Genomic DNA, 18,057 nt, shown 5'->3' on the forward strand with positions numbered 1-18,057 from the left:
TGCATCCTCAGCTTGGTAATTTAATCATTTTAGCAGTGAGCGACTGCAACAATCTGCAAAACAAACCCCAATGTGAAGAACATAATTTAACAACAGGCCTAATACATAGTTATAATAGTAAACACATACTCAAACCAGGGAGATTACAGAGCATAATTGAAAGCACACTTCCCCATAGCCTAAAGTCATTCTGGCTTTCTGACAGGCACACCCAGAACGATCTCTGCCCTCCATGTATACAGTACATGTGTTCTGCGGGTTTGCATGGCCACTGAAAATGCCATGATAATTTGGTAGAGAACAGCCCAAAACATGTGTGCAAACAAGGGGGCAGATTTTAAGTCAGGCAAAAATGAAACATGATCTTTGTTAAAGTGCAGCAGAGAGCTGGTAGTGTGAGAGCTCAAAACTCAGTTATTGTTGTTCTACTTGAAACAATAACCTGTAGTTTGCATGTCGACTACGTAAGGTTTTTAATTTCCTGTGACAAACGTGCATGTGTGGGTTATGAAATTTGCCAGTGGCCCGGCACATGCAGGCACAGTGTAATAGAGGGCAACTTTCCACCACACTGTGTGCCAGGCGTTACAAATTGCAAACACACTCACAAGACAAACCTCCACCAAAGCAAACCGTGCCGCCCAGTGCCGCACTGAGCTCCACCACACTGTGCCACATGGTGCTGTGTTGTTTCTCTCACATGCAGCTCTGGAGCAGATGGCGGACGGGCCGAGAAGGGAGAAAACAACTGTGGTCATGGATGGCAGACCCCACTCATTTCACTGCCACTGAACCATCCAGCGAGAACAAGACAAATTGTGTATGCGCGTTTAAGTACATGCGCACATTTGAATCCATCACGAATAGACAACTGTGTGTGTCAATATGGCATCATGGTGGGCATCTCACCTCCTACTGAGGCTCTCCCGGACCCCGAGACAGAAGACAAGCCCATTAAGCAGCCAATTAGTATGATGGCAGCAACCCTCATCTGAATGATCCTTTCATCATCTGTCTGTCTTCACAAGATGTGGCCATGAGGGCACATGCACTCAAAAGTGGCTTTGAGCAGCTGCGCCTGCCTTCACAAAGCTCCGTGCCCTTGTTTGTTTTTGTTGGCAGGGTGTCCATAATTTTAGAGAGACAACTGCCGCCTCCCGCCAACACACTCCCACTCGCTTGCTTCAAACCCTCAACCTCCAAATCCAATCAAAAGCAGATCCTCTGGGTGGATGCTAAGCCGGGCGTTCCAGTAACTGTGTTTACGGTAAAAGCAGAGGGCCCGTTGTTAGCATTAGCATTTGTATTGGAAAATTGCATACGATTAGAAGAGAAGTCCGGGAGGAATTCCACAAGGCACTTTTTAGTGTAGCCAGCGGGCACAAGCAAGGGAGGGCTGCATCTGTCTCAAGACGATCCAAGCAAAATTGCCCCCTTGCCATCTGTCCATCTGTCTATACATCGCTTGCATGGAGATTACACAGCAGTGTTAACCCAGCATCTGTTAGGGGAGGACGAGACTAATCTACTGCAGCCACCTTTTCATTTTAATCAGTGTGCCTCAAAGAAACTGTCTCAGATGTCTCAAGTGTGTCGACTTTGAACGGATTGACTTCTCCGAAATGGATCACTGGGTGATTACTGTGTGGTGCATCCACTGAGTTTGGCTCAAAACTCAAATTTGGTCCTCTAACATTCATTATTTCTTCCTCGCACAATGTCTCAGGATCTCTCTTCTTTAAAAATGACAGTAAAACCACCACATTAGTTCTTGGAATGCATGGTTTATTTGAGCCTGTCCTCCCTCTCACCGCCAATAAGTACGCCTGTCAGTCTGTCAGTGTTTATCTAGCATGTCTGTCTGCAGTGCCCCATCTGTTTTTATGTGCATAGTTGACGTATGTCACAATCCAAACCTACTGTAAGACAACCCTGGTGTTTTCTTTTATTGGCTTCGGTTCTTAAATGCCTGTTTTTTCTTCTGCTACTCTCATTTTTGGGGGTGGATTTATTAAAATATTCACGAAACCTTCCCGTGCCCACTTTTTGCAATTACTTTTAATGAATTCCGACATACTTCATTTCTTTGACCACACATGCACTTTCTGCAGGCATCCAGCCAAATCACTTAGAACATTACTTGAAAGGCATGGATTTACATCTACCCAGCAAAATAACTTTTGTATTTCTTGTGTGTGTTTCAGAAATCCCAGTGGTCAACCCCACAGCTGTGGTGAGCAGCACAGAGGAACCAGCAGGTTAGTATTCGCCCTCTGCACCTCGCCCATAAGCACCACCGCTTTATGAGAGGAACAAAAACATATTTTTTAATATTTCTGGACTTGAGTTTTAAGGTGTGGAATAAATATTAATGAAGGGCGGGGTCCACTCTTTTGAAGTTCAGCAGAGAGAACGAGCACACTGGGACCCTGCAGAACTTTTCCATTGTCTTAAAAACCTATGTCCTTGGCACAGTTTCCCCTAACCACTAACCTCAAGTTAGTAGAGCCTCGCTGTGCTAGCTGCAGCTTAAAGCCAAGGCCAGCAGATACATAGCAGAGGTGATTAGTTAAACTTTAGCTGGGAGATATAGTGGAAGGGAGAGTTTTGAGGCGTGAAAAGAGTGTTGGCAAGTGTCTGGGGGGAAATTTGTTCAGTCTCTCCCTCTAACTGTCCAATTTACGCTCCGGTCAATTACTCTGCCCTTATTTTTCACTCTGCGGCTGTTTGATTTGAATGGTGGTGTTGATTTGGAAATGTTGATTCATTAGTGGGTTTGTAACATATATCATCACTCAGGCTGCTGAATACACCCCACTTTTTGCCACAGATTCTTACCATACTGTTTAAAGCGTATCATTTTATTATTTTATATCTTTTCTCTGCTAATAAAAATTCCATATATTTTATCTCTGCGAATTACACTTTTGACTAATGGACTTCTGACATTTCAAATACATTTTGAGGGCATGAGTTACACAGTTAAAGATGTATAATGACTGATATTGACTTCAAAGTAAAATAGTAAAGCCGAAGGCCAAACTTAGTCTTAGTTAACTTAACATGCCTACTGCATGCAGTAATTATTGGGAAAAAAAACAAAAAACAAACTTCTATTACATCTGATGCTAAAGAATAAATACGCTGGTTTATAAATGAATACTTCTTCCCCCCAAATGGCAACTTGTATATCGATTACACACCCTGTGTTACTTTGCATTTGTCAAGAAAACATTGTTTTTCTTGCATGCCTCCATGGTGACGGAGAATCCAAAAACTGAGAAGATTCTTGGTGAATTCAAGTCATAGGGGTCCATGTTTAATAACAGCAAAACTGTATCAAAACATCCATTCACAAACTCTTACAACTTGTGTAGTATAATCCAAGTCTCCTTTATCCACACATATGCTCATATTTCCAAAACATACAGGCCTTTCCAACAGAGAATTGAAGGAAAGTAATAATGGTTATAAAATGCTCTCTCCAAAGCCAGATTCCTCTGACAAAAACAGGGAGTCGGGAGTCGTTGATCTGACACTGCCCTGATTGGTAGTTTGTTTGTTATTGTGTGACTTCTGTGAATCCAAACAAACTAGAAGACCAGTAGCTCCTGTTTTCTGTGAGGTAAAATCACTATTTTTGTCAACGGAGTCTCAGTTTTTGGATTCCTCATTTCCTATGGAGGCATGTGAGAAAAGCAAATTTTCTTCATAAATCTAACATAACACGACTGGATCAGTGATTGAAATAAAAATGGTTATTTGTAACACTTTGGAAAATACACTCGTTTGCTTTATTGCCAAGAGTTAGATAAGAAGATTGATACCTCTCATGTTTGTGTGGTAGATATTATAAATTGGCTAAGTTAAATTAGCTTAGCACAAAGACTGAAAACAGAAAAACTCCAAGAAATTATCCATGTCAAACCCTGTAAAACCGCATGTTTTTGTACACTTTTTCTCCAGTTAAACAAAGATTCTGTTGCCTTTGGGCACAGCAAGGCTAGCTTCTACGCTAAGCTAATCAGCCGCTGACTCCAGCTGTATCTTTATAACACAGACATAAAAGCAGTATTTATCATCTCGTCAATTTCACAAGAAATCAGTCTAAATATTCTTCTAAAGATATGTATAACCAATAATAATACTTTTTAGTAGCATTTACTGCATGTCCTCTTTGTGACTTATCCTGTCTCCTCTCATTACTTGGGTCTTGAAACCTTTTTGAAAAACAAAACAAAAAATGCACAGTCCAGTCCTTTCTTGTGTTTACTACTTCCCTGGGAAAATGTTACGGGGTCTTAGAACACAAGAGTTGTTGATCGCCAATTCACCTCAGGCTCTACCAAACACACCAGAGCACTTCCCCTCCATCTTTCTCCTTCCTAAACTCCCATAGAACGAGCTCCGCCATCAGAAAACCCTCAGCCCCCCAAAAGTTTTTGTGTAAGGGGCGGTGGGTGCAATTTGTCCTTGTCACGGCACAGTGAGAGGGGCTCAAGGGAACGAGGGCATCGAGAGCCCCGGAGCCAATTGCGAGCGTTTTTCAGTGGGCCGGTCTTCTGGGTCAGTGGGCGATTTCACTGAGAGCTTTTCCAGGTGAACAGCCAGCAGTAAGTGAGTCTTCATGGGAAAACACACACTGTCTCCCAGCCAGCCACTGATACCTTTAGGCCAGCCACTGTATACCACACACACACATACACACACACACACACACACACACACACACACAATGGCAGAAGTTTAATGAAATCCATGCACATCTCATATTAATGCATGCCTGTAACAGTTGCATGCACACTTACATGATAATGATCTGCACATGAAACCACACGCCCACTTATAATGAAAAAGACCGTAAGCAAGTAATGATATTTAACCCCTCGAGACCTGGATCATCTACAAAAAAAAAAAAAAAGAGGGAGAAAGAAAAAATCATGAGAAAATGATTAAATAATGAGGGAAAAATATCAAGAAAGATATATAATGATTGTAATTGTATATTTTAAATTATGTTACATTAAAAAATCATTCTCGTAATTTTCATTATGATATTTTTTTTATTTTAGTACTAGTTTATTTTAGTACTTTTAAAGTTTATTTCCTGATTTTGTTCTTTTTAAAAAAAAAAGGATATTTTTTTGGGTCATTTCTTGTTATGTTGATTCTCTTCTTTCCATGTTTTGCAAGGAAATAAAGCCCATTTGTTTAGGTTTCAAAGAGTTAACATCATCTACTGTATAAGCACAAGTCCAATACACACACACTCACACAAATCTATCCACACAACCACCTCTGCACCCGTCCACATCTACACCTCCACTCATCATGTTTTTAAAGTCATCCCGTCTCTAGGTTATTGGAAGCTGCCATCTGCTCTCTCTTTCTCCCTTTCTTTCCTTGTCTCTCCACTCTCTGGCTAATAAAATCTCCAGCGCTCTGATATACAGCCAAGCCTCCTGGACATTTTTATGGGCTCCTTGGTCCCTTGTTTCTTCCTCCTCCTGCACTCCTTCCATTGCTCCATCCGTCCTTCCCCAAAAAATGAACGATGCAACACCCCTACTCTCATGCAACCCCAGGAAGCGTAATTTCTCTCTCTCACGGCCTTTTTTCTTTCTTTTTTTAAATTGGGGTATTTAACGTCCAGCAATTTTATTTGGTTTGCTTTGGGAAGCAATATGACTGAATGATTTTCCTTTTGAAGGCAATGAAAGGCTCGACCGCGGATACCAGTCCAGTTAGCAGCATGTGGTTTTTCAGTTTCATGCCCTGACATTCCAAACGAGCAGCATGGTCAGCTATTCGTGTCCCCCTCCCTGAAGCTGACTGGAACCATGTTGGAATATGACCCTCTTGGCATTCTCCACATTTTCAGTCCATCGTTTTGATGTGTCCTCCTCATAGTTTTGTAATTGAAATAAGTGGATCCAAAATTCTACGGTTCATAAAATCCAGTGGCATCAAGTCAAGTACAGTAGAGCCACGCTAATGATCAACAGTGTCTCCTCCTTTCTTGTCACAGCTCCAGCAGCAGTAGTTACCATGAGTACAATTTTTAAAAACACAATGCAGTGCTATAAATTTTTATCAAAGGTTCTCGTTAATGATTTCTAACGTGAGCACTTTCTTCTGTTTTTCTAAGTTCGTTAAATTTGGCCAGTGGTCTTCTTTCTCCATTGCCTCTGCTCTCAGCTCAAGGAAAACGTACTTCGTGATCAGAGAAAAACAAAGCTTTTAATGTCTAGATGACAAAATAAATATTTCAAGATCGCAAGAAACAAACCATGAGGAATAATTGCATGCATGTGCTCTATCCGACTAAACTTATCGTCAACTTTCTCGGCCCATAGTAAGTGTTGTACACAGTCATTTTTCAGCATCAGTTTGCAAAGAAATTCAACTATACTATTTTTATTACACACGCTGAAGGTAAACTTTTGGACATAAAGTAAAAAGATAAAGGACTGTTGTTGCTTCAAGTCTGTGTCTTTATTCAAATACTTTTGTTTGTACATTTTTGTGTAGCACACTGTGTACACTACTTGTGTAGTGCGTGACTTTAGACATTGCATTGCTGTCTCAAATCGACTACGGCTGTTGTGCACTTAGCGAAAATAACAATCACATTTGACTTTTTCTTCTTCCATCGCACGGAGCATTACCACCAACATTTGAATGCAATTGTCGCCTGCCAAAGTATCTGCGAGCTTGACTGAACAACCAAAACCGCTGCAGCTTTTTTACCGTACATTTGCACACTCAAAATAGAAAGCGTAAATATGAAAGATTGAGGACTGAGACATGGCAATAGAATGAGAAATTTAGGGCAGTTTTCATATTTGTTTGACTGTGTGAAGAAGGTTCAACCTGAAAAAGACACTCATATATAAATATGACAACATCTCCAAACCAAGGCTGGTTTTTTAGTCAGTCGCAAAAGAGAAGATCCGAGACATAGCCAAGAGGTACATTTTAACTGTCACAATCGGAATTGTAACACCCCATCACTGGCAACTCCACCTATGAATGGTCAGTAGAGGTCATCTGTCCAATGTGTGGTCCCAGTCGTCACACTGGCAGCCAAGGTCTACTCACATCCATCCAGCCATGACCCGCTTCCACCCCGTTCTGTCTTTCCTCAAGACCACCGAAAACATGTCAAACCTAACACTTTTACGACTCTGGTCTGTTTCAACTTGCGCTCCGACACTGACTGTTGTAGCAGTTTGGTGTAGGATTTGTCAGAAAGTTGTATTAACACACAAAAACCAAACCAACCCAACATTATCCAACCTGCTTCAGTTTCTCTTGGAGCCTTCGGCCCTGTCAGTGAAAATATATAGTGAGGTGTGAATATGAGCAAAGAAGCCACAAAGTAATAAAACAATACAAGTAGAAATATAATCCAAAAAAGTAGTTTTAATGCGTGCATATTCATATATTAATGGTTAACAACCTTGGCCTGCGTTCATGGCTGTGTTTATCTGCTGTTTCACAGCACATAACAGTTAACAGTGTTTTGTCATTCTAACTTAAGCATTACAGATGGGCTGGTGCTGCTTTAAAAGCACTACATAATGCACTATGAAACGGTGTGTCCTAAAATCCAACCTTATGACAACGATTCAAGTTTCAAGTGTGTAAATGCCCCATTATGTGTGTAATCTGAGTGTCAGTGAGTATTGTTAAGTCCCAGCCTGCATTACAGAAGTGAATGTTGGTTGTCCTTGTTTTTTGCAGATTGTGAGTCGTATTGTAAACCAGTGAAGGGCAACCTGAAGATCAACATGAAGAAATATTGCAAAAAAGATTATGGTAAGAGAGTGTGATTAATTATCAATATGTGCATTTATATGGACCCTTATATTTCAGTAAGGATCAGAATAATTTAATAATTGCGTCACCTAATGGTTTTGAGGCCTCTAGTTTGGCCTTTGCCATCTTGGCATTTAGGAGCCAGAAGTGACCCTATAGAAGTGGATCTGACTCAAAAACTGTAGCCCACTTTTCAAACACCTGTCACTGAAGCAGCCCCACCCTTAAATATGAGTAACTTAAAGCCTTAATAAAATGTAATTGGTTTAGTTTGGTAAAAATTCACTCCCTATTTATTTCAAAACATGTTTGTTTCCGTTGTAAAGTTGGACATTATAACATTGGTGTCCATGGGGACAAGTGGCATTTTGAGGAACTGCAATTTGTGGCAATAGTTTGCATCTTGGCTTCATTTTTCTGCCCTGGAGTTTGCCACTTGGGTTACACTTGCATGACTGTCTACTAAATTGCATTAGCAGGTGGATCCCTTCTCTTCCTTAAACACTTTAGCAGCTAATCACAATTTAGAAATGCACTTTGTTTGGAGTATTTACCTCGTTGTATTTTTTCTGAATATGTCCTCAGCGGTGCAAGTGAATGTGCTTGACATGGAGACGGTGGGGGACTGGGCTAAGTTCTCTGTTAATTTGGTGTCGGTATACAAGAGCCGTGGCGAGCCATTGAAGCGGGGCGACAACATCCTGTGGGTGCACATGAAGGACCTGGCCTGCAAATGTCCCAAGATCCAGATGAGCAAACGATTCTTGGTGATGGGTGGCAGCGACGGGACGGGCCCAGGAACGGGTCCAGGAGTCGGGCCTGGGGGCGGAGCCACCAGTCCCGGGGCAGAGCGCGTTGGCTTGGTGGCTGATAAGAACAGCCTGGTGATCCAGTGGAGGGACGTTTGGACAAGACGCCTGAGGAAGTTCCAGCGCAAAGAGAAGAAGGGGAAATGCAGCAAAGCGTGATGGGAAAGCGAAGTTACCTCTCCCTCCATTGTCCCACCCTTACCTAGCCATCCCCCTCTCTACCCCATCACAGAAACACTGCACATTAGAAAGACTGCATGTACCCTACCTGTTTTAAGGACCACGTTTTGTGTATATTGTATAATTATTTTCCTTTTTATTTTTCAAGTTTTGTCTTTATGTCTTTTTTGTCCAATTGGTTTGCCTTAAAAAGGGACCATTAAAAAGGGTATGAAGTGTAGACAAAAGCAGACGCCATTCCCTCCCTCAACGACGACAGCGGACATGTCCACTCGTCCCCTGCCTATGACCCTTAGCCTCCTCTTCCCATCAAGACTGACTGTCTCCTGCCATTCTGTTTTTCGACATATGCCGCACTTCACACGCTCCTCTGAGGATTTTACCCAACAGTGTTTGTCACTGACTGATTTCAGCAACAAGACAAGCTGCACATCCTCAGCTTGGCCGCCTCACGTTTCATTGTTGAAACAACTCGGATCAGCTCGAGCTGGACCTCCTGACATGACAACCTTTCAACATTTGCTGTTAAAATGTTCATAAAAATGGGGCCTACTTGTTTAAGGTCTCTGCAGCAACTTCTACAGACTGTAACTACCAAACTTTTGTCCCGTGAGGAACCAAGGGCTCCCTTTGCAGGGACGTTTTCCACAGCAAACCTCAGTCTCACCACCACTGCTGCTGCCACCAGACAGTCCTCACAGAATAAACTGCTCTCATATCTGCAAGTATTTGACGCCACTGCTCATAAGGTTATATTCTTTGTGTGGTTACATTTTATCTCATCCATCCATATCCCAGCCGTATCCTTTTTTTGAGATATATCCTTTTGTTTTAAGCAGAACAAACCCCTTAGCATGTGTGAGTCACATTCCAGGCCTCCGGGGCTGTGCCTCCTCACCACCAGCCCCTCTCATGAGCGGTTTATAAAATCATGCATCACCATCATGACTCATTGGTTGTCACTTTTTCTGGAAGACAGATTAAGCGGTGTGGACAAATGGCTGGAATTTCAGAACAATACCAATATTTCCAAGGAGACTTTTTTGGTTTTGGCTTTATGGATAATGTCTTCCGCTGGGTAGTGGCCTTCCAGATGTTTCTGTGTGGCCAATGTCATTTCTTTGTATTTAAATCTCTGAACATTTTCCTGATGTGTCCAGTGACTGGCAGGCTTTTGTTTGCCGAAATAAGAGATTGAAACGAGAGTTCCTTTTCATGCAGTAAAAAGAAAACAAAGTGGGATAAACAACGCAGTCGTGTTTCTCTCGGGTGTATTTTGACAAAATGAATGAGGCTGGAAAGTTTTTAGTGCTCACTGATTGTATTATGACATGAGAGGATCATATTTCATTCCTCATGTGCTTTGTTATGTTTGCATGTTTGTGGTTTTTGCTGGTCCATCAAAACCGTACAGTGAGCAGAGCAAGGACTAAACTTAAAATGAGCATTGAGATCCAAAGGAAAACTTCCCAAGTCATCTTCCCCCCACTTGCCTCCCCTCACACAGTCCCTGTCATCCTTTGCCAAATAAGCATAGTCGGTTTTTAAATTCAATTAAGAGACTATGGAAGTCAGGACCAACGAAAACCACAGAGAGACCCGTCTGTTTGCTCTCAAGCTTTTTATCTGCCTTTTGCTGTTATTTCATTTTGTAAAGCACATTACAATTTATTTAAATAGAGTACAAGATAAACACACAGTTTTGAGGGGCACATCAAGCCAGCGTAGCAGCGAGTGTGCCGACAGGCATGTCATGCTAGCGAGTGGTTACGCTCCTCTGGCTGCAGCCGTATGTTTGGTTTGTCATTCTTCCAAAAGTGTCTCTCCTCTGCTCTCTTCTCTCTGTCAGCCACCACCCTCCCCAGACTCTCTTTTTTTAACCCGTTTTTGCATGTTGTGTATTCAGTGTCTTAGATAAGTGACAGCACAGAACGAGGCTGCCAAAACTCCTCAGTGGTTTACTGTTCTGCACTGTAGCTTGTGTTTTCACATCTTCTGAGAATGTATGTCAAACTGTGAAGAACACACACACGCAGGTGTATGGTCTGATTGTAATTGTTTGTGAAATAATGTCACCAAGCTTAAGAATGTGGACACCATAAAAGCTGATGCTATTTTAAACTCCGAACAGGATACTGTTCAGCATGATTGTGGATCGTTATGCTTATTTGTCTGTCTAGTTATGATATTCGATTACCAAAAAACAACCATAGACTGTATATAAAGACGGACAGCATGTCTCCATTTTCTCCCACTGTATAAAAATTAAACCAAAATATCCCAGATATGGCCGTTTCCATCTTGCGCTATGCTGTTCTCATGCAATGTCTGGACACCTTGTAGGAAAAGTAATGACCGATTAATTCGCATTTTGGAAAGCTGTGATCAAGTAAAAAATACGCTGATGTAAATAAAGAAGGAATGCAGTCTGGAGTGGTCCAGAGGCAGGGAGGCAGGTAGGGGCAGTGGATGGGTCTAGAAACACAGGAGTTGCCCCCGGGACTTTCCACTGGAAGATCGGTGTTCAGAACAGTGTAAATTTTAAATAAACTTTGAGTCTTTTTAAGGAAAATTGTCACCATGTTTCCTAACCTAACCAAAGTAACTTTACATTAATTATGTAACTTGACGAGAAGGATGTAATGTAATTTGTGGGCCCTTAATTTGTAGAATATGAACTTTTGTGTGTGCATATTTGTGGGATGTTATACAAACCATTGTATAAGAATATCTGCTGTTGTCATGCACATTTCCCAACAAAAAGCAATTCTGCAAAAAATTGGAGCAAATCCCACATTATTATGAGCCAGTAATTCATGCATAATTCACGTATTTAAGAGGGCTGCAATTACTTTATCAGTGAGCTGACAGTTGTAAAGAAGGAAAAGGTTGGGGTGGTGGATGGGTCAAAAAACACGGTACTTACCCGTCCACTGTTTGGAACCATGTAAATTTTCATTTTATGATATATCATCACCTTGTTTTTTTTCCTAACCCTAACATACTTAATTTAACTTAGCTTAACATTACCTTCATAACTTTACGTCGAGCACATAACTGTGTGTTAAGTTTGTAATGTCATTTGTTGGGCACCTATTCGTAGGATATATGAACTGTTGAATGAGGATACAATGGTATGTGTGTATCTGTGGTATCAAGTTCCAGCCCACACACCCGTCAAACCAATTGGGAGCAGCGCCAATGATTGCGAGCACACCAATTGGCAAACATAACTGTCAGTCATGACTTCAAACCCTCTTTTCAAAGCACTAAATAACTTGTTTAAACCAGATTATCAGAAAGATTAACAATTGAACATACACCTGTGTAATAAGAACTACCTAAAATGATAGAAACTATCTTTAGGAAAAAAATTATTTGACATTTGCTCTCATCTTTTGTTTGACCCGGGGGGCGGGGTTTGTGACCTATACATATACCGCTATAACTACGATGTTTTGGATTTACTTTTAGGAAGCTGTCATGCCGTCCATCTTTAAATACAGTCTATGAAAACAACCCCCACCTAAAATGGGTTATCACCCACCTTGATTTCTGGTGTGTGACTGAAGCGCAAAAAAGGACAAAAAAAACAAAAAACTTGACAGCACCACACCCAGGGCACAATTCCCACGATCGGAATTCCACAAAAATGCAGAACCAAACAGTCGATTATTTGTGTGTTGGCTGTCCGCAGTGGCCCGTCAGACAGGTGGTGTTACAGTAGCACCAGTCTCCTCACCCTGGTATGCGAGTACGTAGTGACACGTTATGATTGATGGTCAAATAACGTGCCTGTGAGGCCTCTCTGGTGCTCAACTTCCTAAGCGCCCAACACACTCCCGGAGAAACTGCCTTGAATCTGGGCACAAAATCCCTCTTTTCTTACTGTCGGCTTTTCCTTTTCTTAAGTGCCCACCCTGAATGTTGGAATAAAGATAAGAAGTAAGAGTGAGCCAGATGTTGTTTGGGGGGTGGAAATCTTGTGAAAGCTATTTAGTGAGCCTCATAGGGCGAGCCGTCCTGTTGTTTTACGTTAACAAGCCCAGCAGCTTGGCAGTGGAACTGAGGCCATAACTGCTTTGTTTTGTTTCCCCTACCTTTGCAGCATTTATAGCATTCACAGGTGTGTTTGTGTATGTGTGTGTGTGTGTGTGTGTGTGTGTGTGCTTGTGTGTGTCTAATTAACCTTACGCGAGTATACAAGTGATATGCACATTAACGTGAAGGTGCAGAGAGTTGAGAGAGTTCTCATTTGACAGCAGTTTTGCCACCGTTTTTATGTTTGCATAGACGAGTCTGAGCAGCCTATGATGAAGGATCATACATTTCCCCTGGCCTGATTTCTTTCTGGTTTGCTTCCATCTCGCCTTGTTAAATAGGTCTTGACACATTTTTTTTAAACGTTGTAAATATGAACTGAACTGCCTCCATTCATGTTGTCTTTTTGTAAAAGCGTCACTTGGCCTGGGATGACTCACGTGTATGGATGTACAAACCAGATGATGTTATATGGATGTGGAAAACCAGAAACATATGCTTTTGTGATCACGACCAGAAGATGTGGTTCAAATATTACACAGAATGTATCCCTTTTTTTCTTTTTTTTTTTTTTTTTGTCTTTACGTTGTTTCCAGACAACAACTGCCCAATTGTAAATGACTTTGAGGAGAGTACAAATGTGAAGCGGGCTGATTGGACCCTGACACAACAACCCACCACTTTCTGTTACAGTAATATCCCGGTAATAATGGCTCACTCATACACAAATTGTCCACCTACGTTTCTTTGGTCAAAAAAGGGATTTTTCCCTCAGTTCAGTCCTTCTCTGTTATATCAAAGTCTTCCTTGTACATTTTTCCTCTGAGGCAATGAACCACTGACTTTTTAATCTAAATGATAAAAAAATAAATTATTAGTTAATGAGCTGTGTGTTGTGTTGATAATCTGTCTCTTTAATTAAAGTCATTAGCCTGAGCTGCGGAAATAATGTCAAATTGATATGTGTGTTTTTCCCATTGGAAAGTATGCTCGCATACAGTGGGCACTGCTCGGTGTGTTTCCACTCACAGGGGCTAGACTGGGGTCTAAAAGGGGAGGGTACCGTGTAGAGCGGCTCCCCTCCTGTATGAACAGAGCAAAAGCTCTGTAAATAAACACATGCTTGAATGTGCACCTCACCTCTGAGGAAACCCAACTCGCAAGTCAGGTCTAAAGCAGGAAACTCCTTCCTCTCTTTCTCTTTTTCCCTCCAACCCCCCACCCCCCCCTTCCTCTCACCTACAGTCTCCTCTCTCCTCGTCTCCCCACCCGCTAACCAAACAGGCCAGCTCCATCCATCCTCCTGAAGGTAAATTACAGGAAAGCGACCATTTATCATTGCTCTCCCCAGGCATGGCCAGCAAGGTTTGAGGATAGAGGCTGCTAGATCTGCACACACACACACACACACACACACACACACACACACACACACACACACACACACACACACACACACACACACACACAGCAGAGCATATTGCATCAAGCACATCCATTGTGGACATCCCGGCCTCCAAGAAGCTTGCTTGTCTTTCATTTTTCTATATTGTTGTTCAAGCTAATAACCAATTTTTCTCAGTCCAAATTAATTTATTTTTGGTTGAACTGCTCTGAACTGTCCAAACTCAGGTGCAGGAACCTGAGTGGAACCCGTTCCATGGAGGTGGAAAAGGGGAAACAGTGTGTGTTAGCAAACCCCTGTTAGAGCTCTCCTGCATCATGTGGCAAAAATTCTCCAAATATATCTGTAAAAATGCAAAACTGCAAAACTGTTCCTTGAGTTATCAGAATGGAGGATGCATTGGAGAGGAGATGTGAACACTCTATGCAGCATTATGTTTCACACTGTTACCAGTTCAATGCAGGTGTAAAGAAACGTAGATCAATAGAGTAAATGTAGTTGTACTGCATGCTCTGAGGTTGTGTTCTGTGTTTGTGTGGTGCTCTCTCTCTCGTGTCTCTCCAGGTGCCACCCTCCCCCCTCCTTACCATGCAGAGCGCACCTGTGCTTAATCTGCTCATCAGCAACTAGCAGGTTAAAAGGAAGAGGCATGCAGGTAGTTTCCATTGTGCCAGACAGCAGCAGAGAGGCTAGGTGTGTTTCCTGGTTAAAGATCTGCTTACTTTTTGTTTCAAGTGGTGACTTGATAATGTTGTGCTTCTTTTTGATTTTATTCTCCAGTTTAGTTGGATAGTTACTCCTCTCACCCCTCTGTGCTCAATCAGGGAACGTAACAAGTTACCACTCTTTAACATGGCTTTGTAGCCACTTTTCCTAAGTGGCGACCTTCTTTTTGTGAACCTCTGAATCTTGTCTGGTCTTTCCATGCTTTGGTCTCTAAAGCCACTAGGCCACATTTCAATCCCTTAGCAGGCCCTTTTTACCCTACATGCAAGACAGCTTACTGTTTTGGTCAGGGGTATGCCTCTGCACCAGTATATCAAAATCAAAATCAAACAAGATTTTTTTTACACTTTTTAACGTCATCCCTTCCAATGTTGTGATCTACACCGACACTCACTGCAATGACACTCTGTTTAAAATTGCATACCAATGTACTGTATACTGCCTACTAAATTAAGCAGGCTAATTACCAGCAAGCAAATTTGTGTTTCCTAGGATAGTGCAAGGAGGGACGAAAGAGGAGAGGTCACAGTTTTTAAAATAAATCACACAACTGGGGTACAGCCCTTGTTCCAGTGCAACTGTTACACACTGCATACTCAATTTTATGTCATAGTTAGTGCGAATAGAATGTAAGTTGCAATTTGGAACACAGCCCAAGTCTTTTCACTTGCTTATGAGCTACTGGTCACATATGGAAATTAGGGTTAGGTTGAAAGATGAGGTCTGGTTGATGTGTATTTTGCTGGATGTAAGAAGAGTTAAGGGATTTTCTCCCTTGTGTTTATTGTCAGTTATAGCTATAATGACATGGATGAAGAGAGAATGAAACTGATTATTGTCACTTTCCTACAACAGTGTAAAATGATAACTCAATGATGATATCTTAAAATGAGTTTGGCAAACCACTTCAGAGTCTGCAGAGAAAACTGGAGCTCTGGAGAGCGGCTGGTCTGCAAGAAAGCTGCCGCTTTGAGCGCTGGAAAAGAGCAAAGTGGACCCAGCCAAATGCTGTCCATTCTTCCCCCTCCCTATCCTACTGACACTGACACACACACATCCACACAAACACACACCACCCAGCAGCAGACGAGGGGGGCTTACCAATCGTGCTTTCATAAGCTGCCAAAGCGGCTTCATTGGCTTTAAATGCAGCCTCATTACCACTGTGCTTCAAAGCTCAACAACGGCATTTTCCAGCATGGGGTCTATCTATGTGTGTGTGTTTGTGTGTGTGTGTGTGTGTGTGTGTGTGTGCATGTAAATCTTCTTTTTCCCAATGTTTTACTTTTAGCCACTTTCACGACTTTCCATTCTAATGACCTCTATGACTTATTTCCCCCTCTTTATTTCCTTTTTTTTCCCCCATCTCGATCCCCTCTGACACAGCGAAAGCATGTGTGAATATCTGGATGTATCTGTGAACACTCATGTATGCTTGTCTGCAAGTCGGCGAGCGTGTGTGGGTCACCAAGTCCTAACCCCCACTGAAAACCACAAAAAATGTGGCGAGAAATCTGTATGGACCAAGATCATAAATATTCAGTGGTGAAGGTCTGATCTCTCTCTCTCTCTCTGCTGCATGTCTTTTCTCTGAGTGAAACCAGCTGTCGACTGAAGAGACACCACTCCCTCTGGAACTGACAACATGCCTGACAATGACCACACCTCCGCTTGCACATCTGTCATCCTTCAATCTCTCCATCTTTTCCATTTTTACATTTAAACTCAAAAAAAGCACATTTCATGCCTCCAAAAGAAATGCCTTCCTTTCACTTTCAAACCAATCTGATATTTTAGGACGAATTGGCATAAGTGATACTCATGGACAATTTTCCAGACACAAACACACAGTGTTGAGGATTGTAAGGGACTGCTGTCGCACAAAACTGAGATTCAGTTCCTTTGTTGGTCTTTTTTATTGGAGAAACAAACTTTATTGGGCCAGTGAGTGATTGAGAATGAGTGAGGAATAGGGGGTAATTTAAAACCAGTGTGGTCCCTGATAGGAGCATTGTGCAGCACCAGCCTGCTCCTAATCCGCCCCTCAGCTTTGTGTTTGATTGGGTACTGTTGAAAATGGGGATGAGTCCGCCTCTTCAAAGCCTGTAACATAAGAGGAATGTGTGTGTGCGCGCGCGCGCGCTGCCCATGTATTAAGGTGATCACAAAAAGCGGATTGTGTGCAGATGGACAAATAGAAATTACACCGATACATTTTGCATAAGCCCTTTGTGAGCCATCTCACTTATTGTGGCACTTTTTAATAGCTTTACTTCAAGAATTACAGTCCTGGCTTTAGGGCTGAGTAATTATCAAACTTTTAGTTCAATGTGAGCACAAACAAAGTTTTAAACAAACTTTCAATATGTTGCAGTGTTGCATTTGGCTGAGAATGCCTTATCTGATCATGGTGGGCTTCTTCGGGATCAAGCCTGGGGCACACTTTTTTGGGTTTGGGAGAAAGGTTAGATACAGAAATTGGAGAGCATCTTGGCTTTGAATTTGCCATAGACTGAGGACAGAGGGATGTCTAAAAGATAATTCTCCCTCTCACTATTTAAAGGAACAGTGTGTAGCATTTAGTGGCATCTAGTGGAGAGGACTGCAAATTGCAACCAGCTGAAACTCTCCCATGTTCCAAGCATGAACTCACAGTTAGGATTCCTCATTGTTCATTATTCAGGAGGTTTTTGGTGGGAGCCAAATTATCCACAGAGGTCTCCTCTGTTAGACAAACGGACTAGGTGATTAAAACCACTAAAAACACTGAATAAAGCAATTTTGTAATACAAAAAAGTGTTTTTCTGATTGTGCCCAGCATGTCGCAGACAGACTGCTAGCCCAACACCTGCTAATGTGTGCTCACATTTTGCTCTGAAAATGTAGGATCCAGATGTTCAGGCGGTTCTCACTGGGAACCGAATTATCTGCAGAGGTATCCTTTGTAAAAAAAAAAGTGGACTGTGTGATTTCAACTGGTAAAATACTGAATAAAGCAATTTCACATTAAAAATCGATGTTTTTTTTTAAATCCCCTTCAGCTTGTTGCTAAGGTGCTGCTAGCTACAGTGGTTG

The 18,057-nt window shown here is 42.0% G+C and overlaps 1 protein-coding gene across 2 annotated transcripts in view; it reads left to right on the top strand.

Annotated features, from left to right (window-relative positions):
* ntn2 (netrin 2) overlaps positions 1-13,736 on the top strand; it is a 58,918-nt gene extending 45,182 nt beyond the window's left edge. For both annotated transcript variants that reach the window (XM_042507845.2, XM_042507844.2), the window contains exons 5-7: positions 2,205-2,258; positions 7,747-7,821; positions 8,407-13,736. In XM_042507845.2, coding sequence (XP_042363779.1) covers positions 2,205-2,258; positions 7,747-7,821; positions 8,407-8,789 — 512 coding nt within the window. In that variant the 3' untranslated portion in view covers positions 8,790-13,736. The remainder of the gene's footprint in view (positions 1-2,204; positions 2,259-7,746; positions 7,822-8,406) is intronic.
* Positions 13,737-18,057: the final 4,321 nt, after the last annotated feature.

Source organism: Plectropomus leopardus, chromosome 19 (genome assembly GCF_026936395.1).
Source record: "Plectropomus leopardus strain MGB_pleo_1.0 chromosome 19, ASM2693639v1, whole genome shotgun sequence".
Classification (NCBI taxonomy): domain Eukaryota; kingdom Metazoa; phylum Chordata; class Actinopteri; order Perciformes; family Serranidae; genus Plectropomus; species Plectropomus leopardus.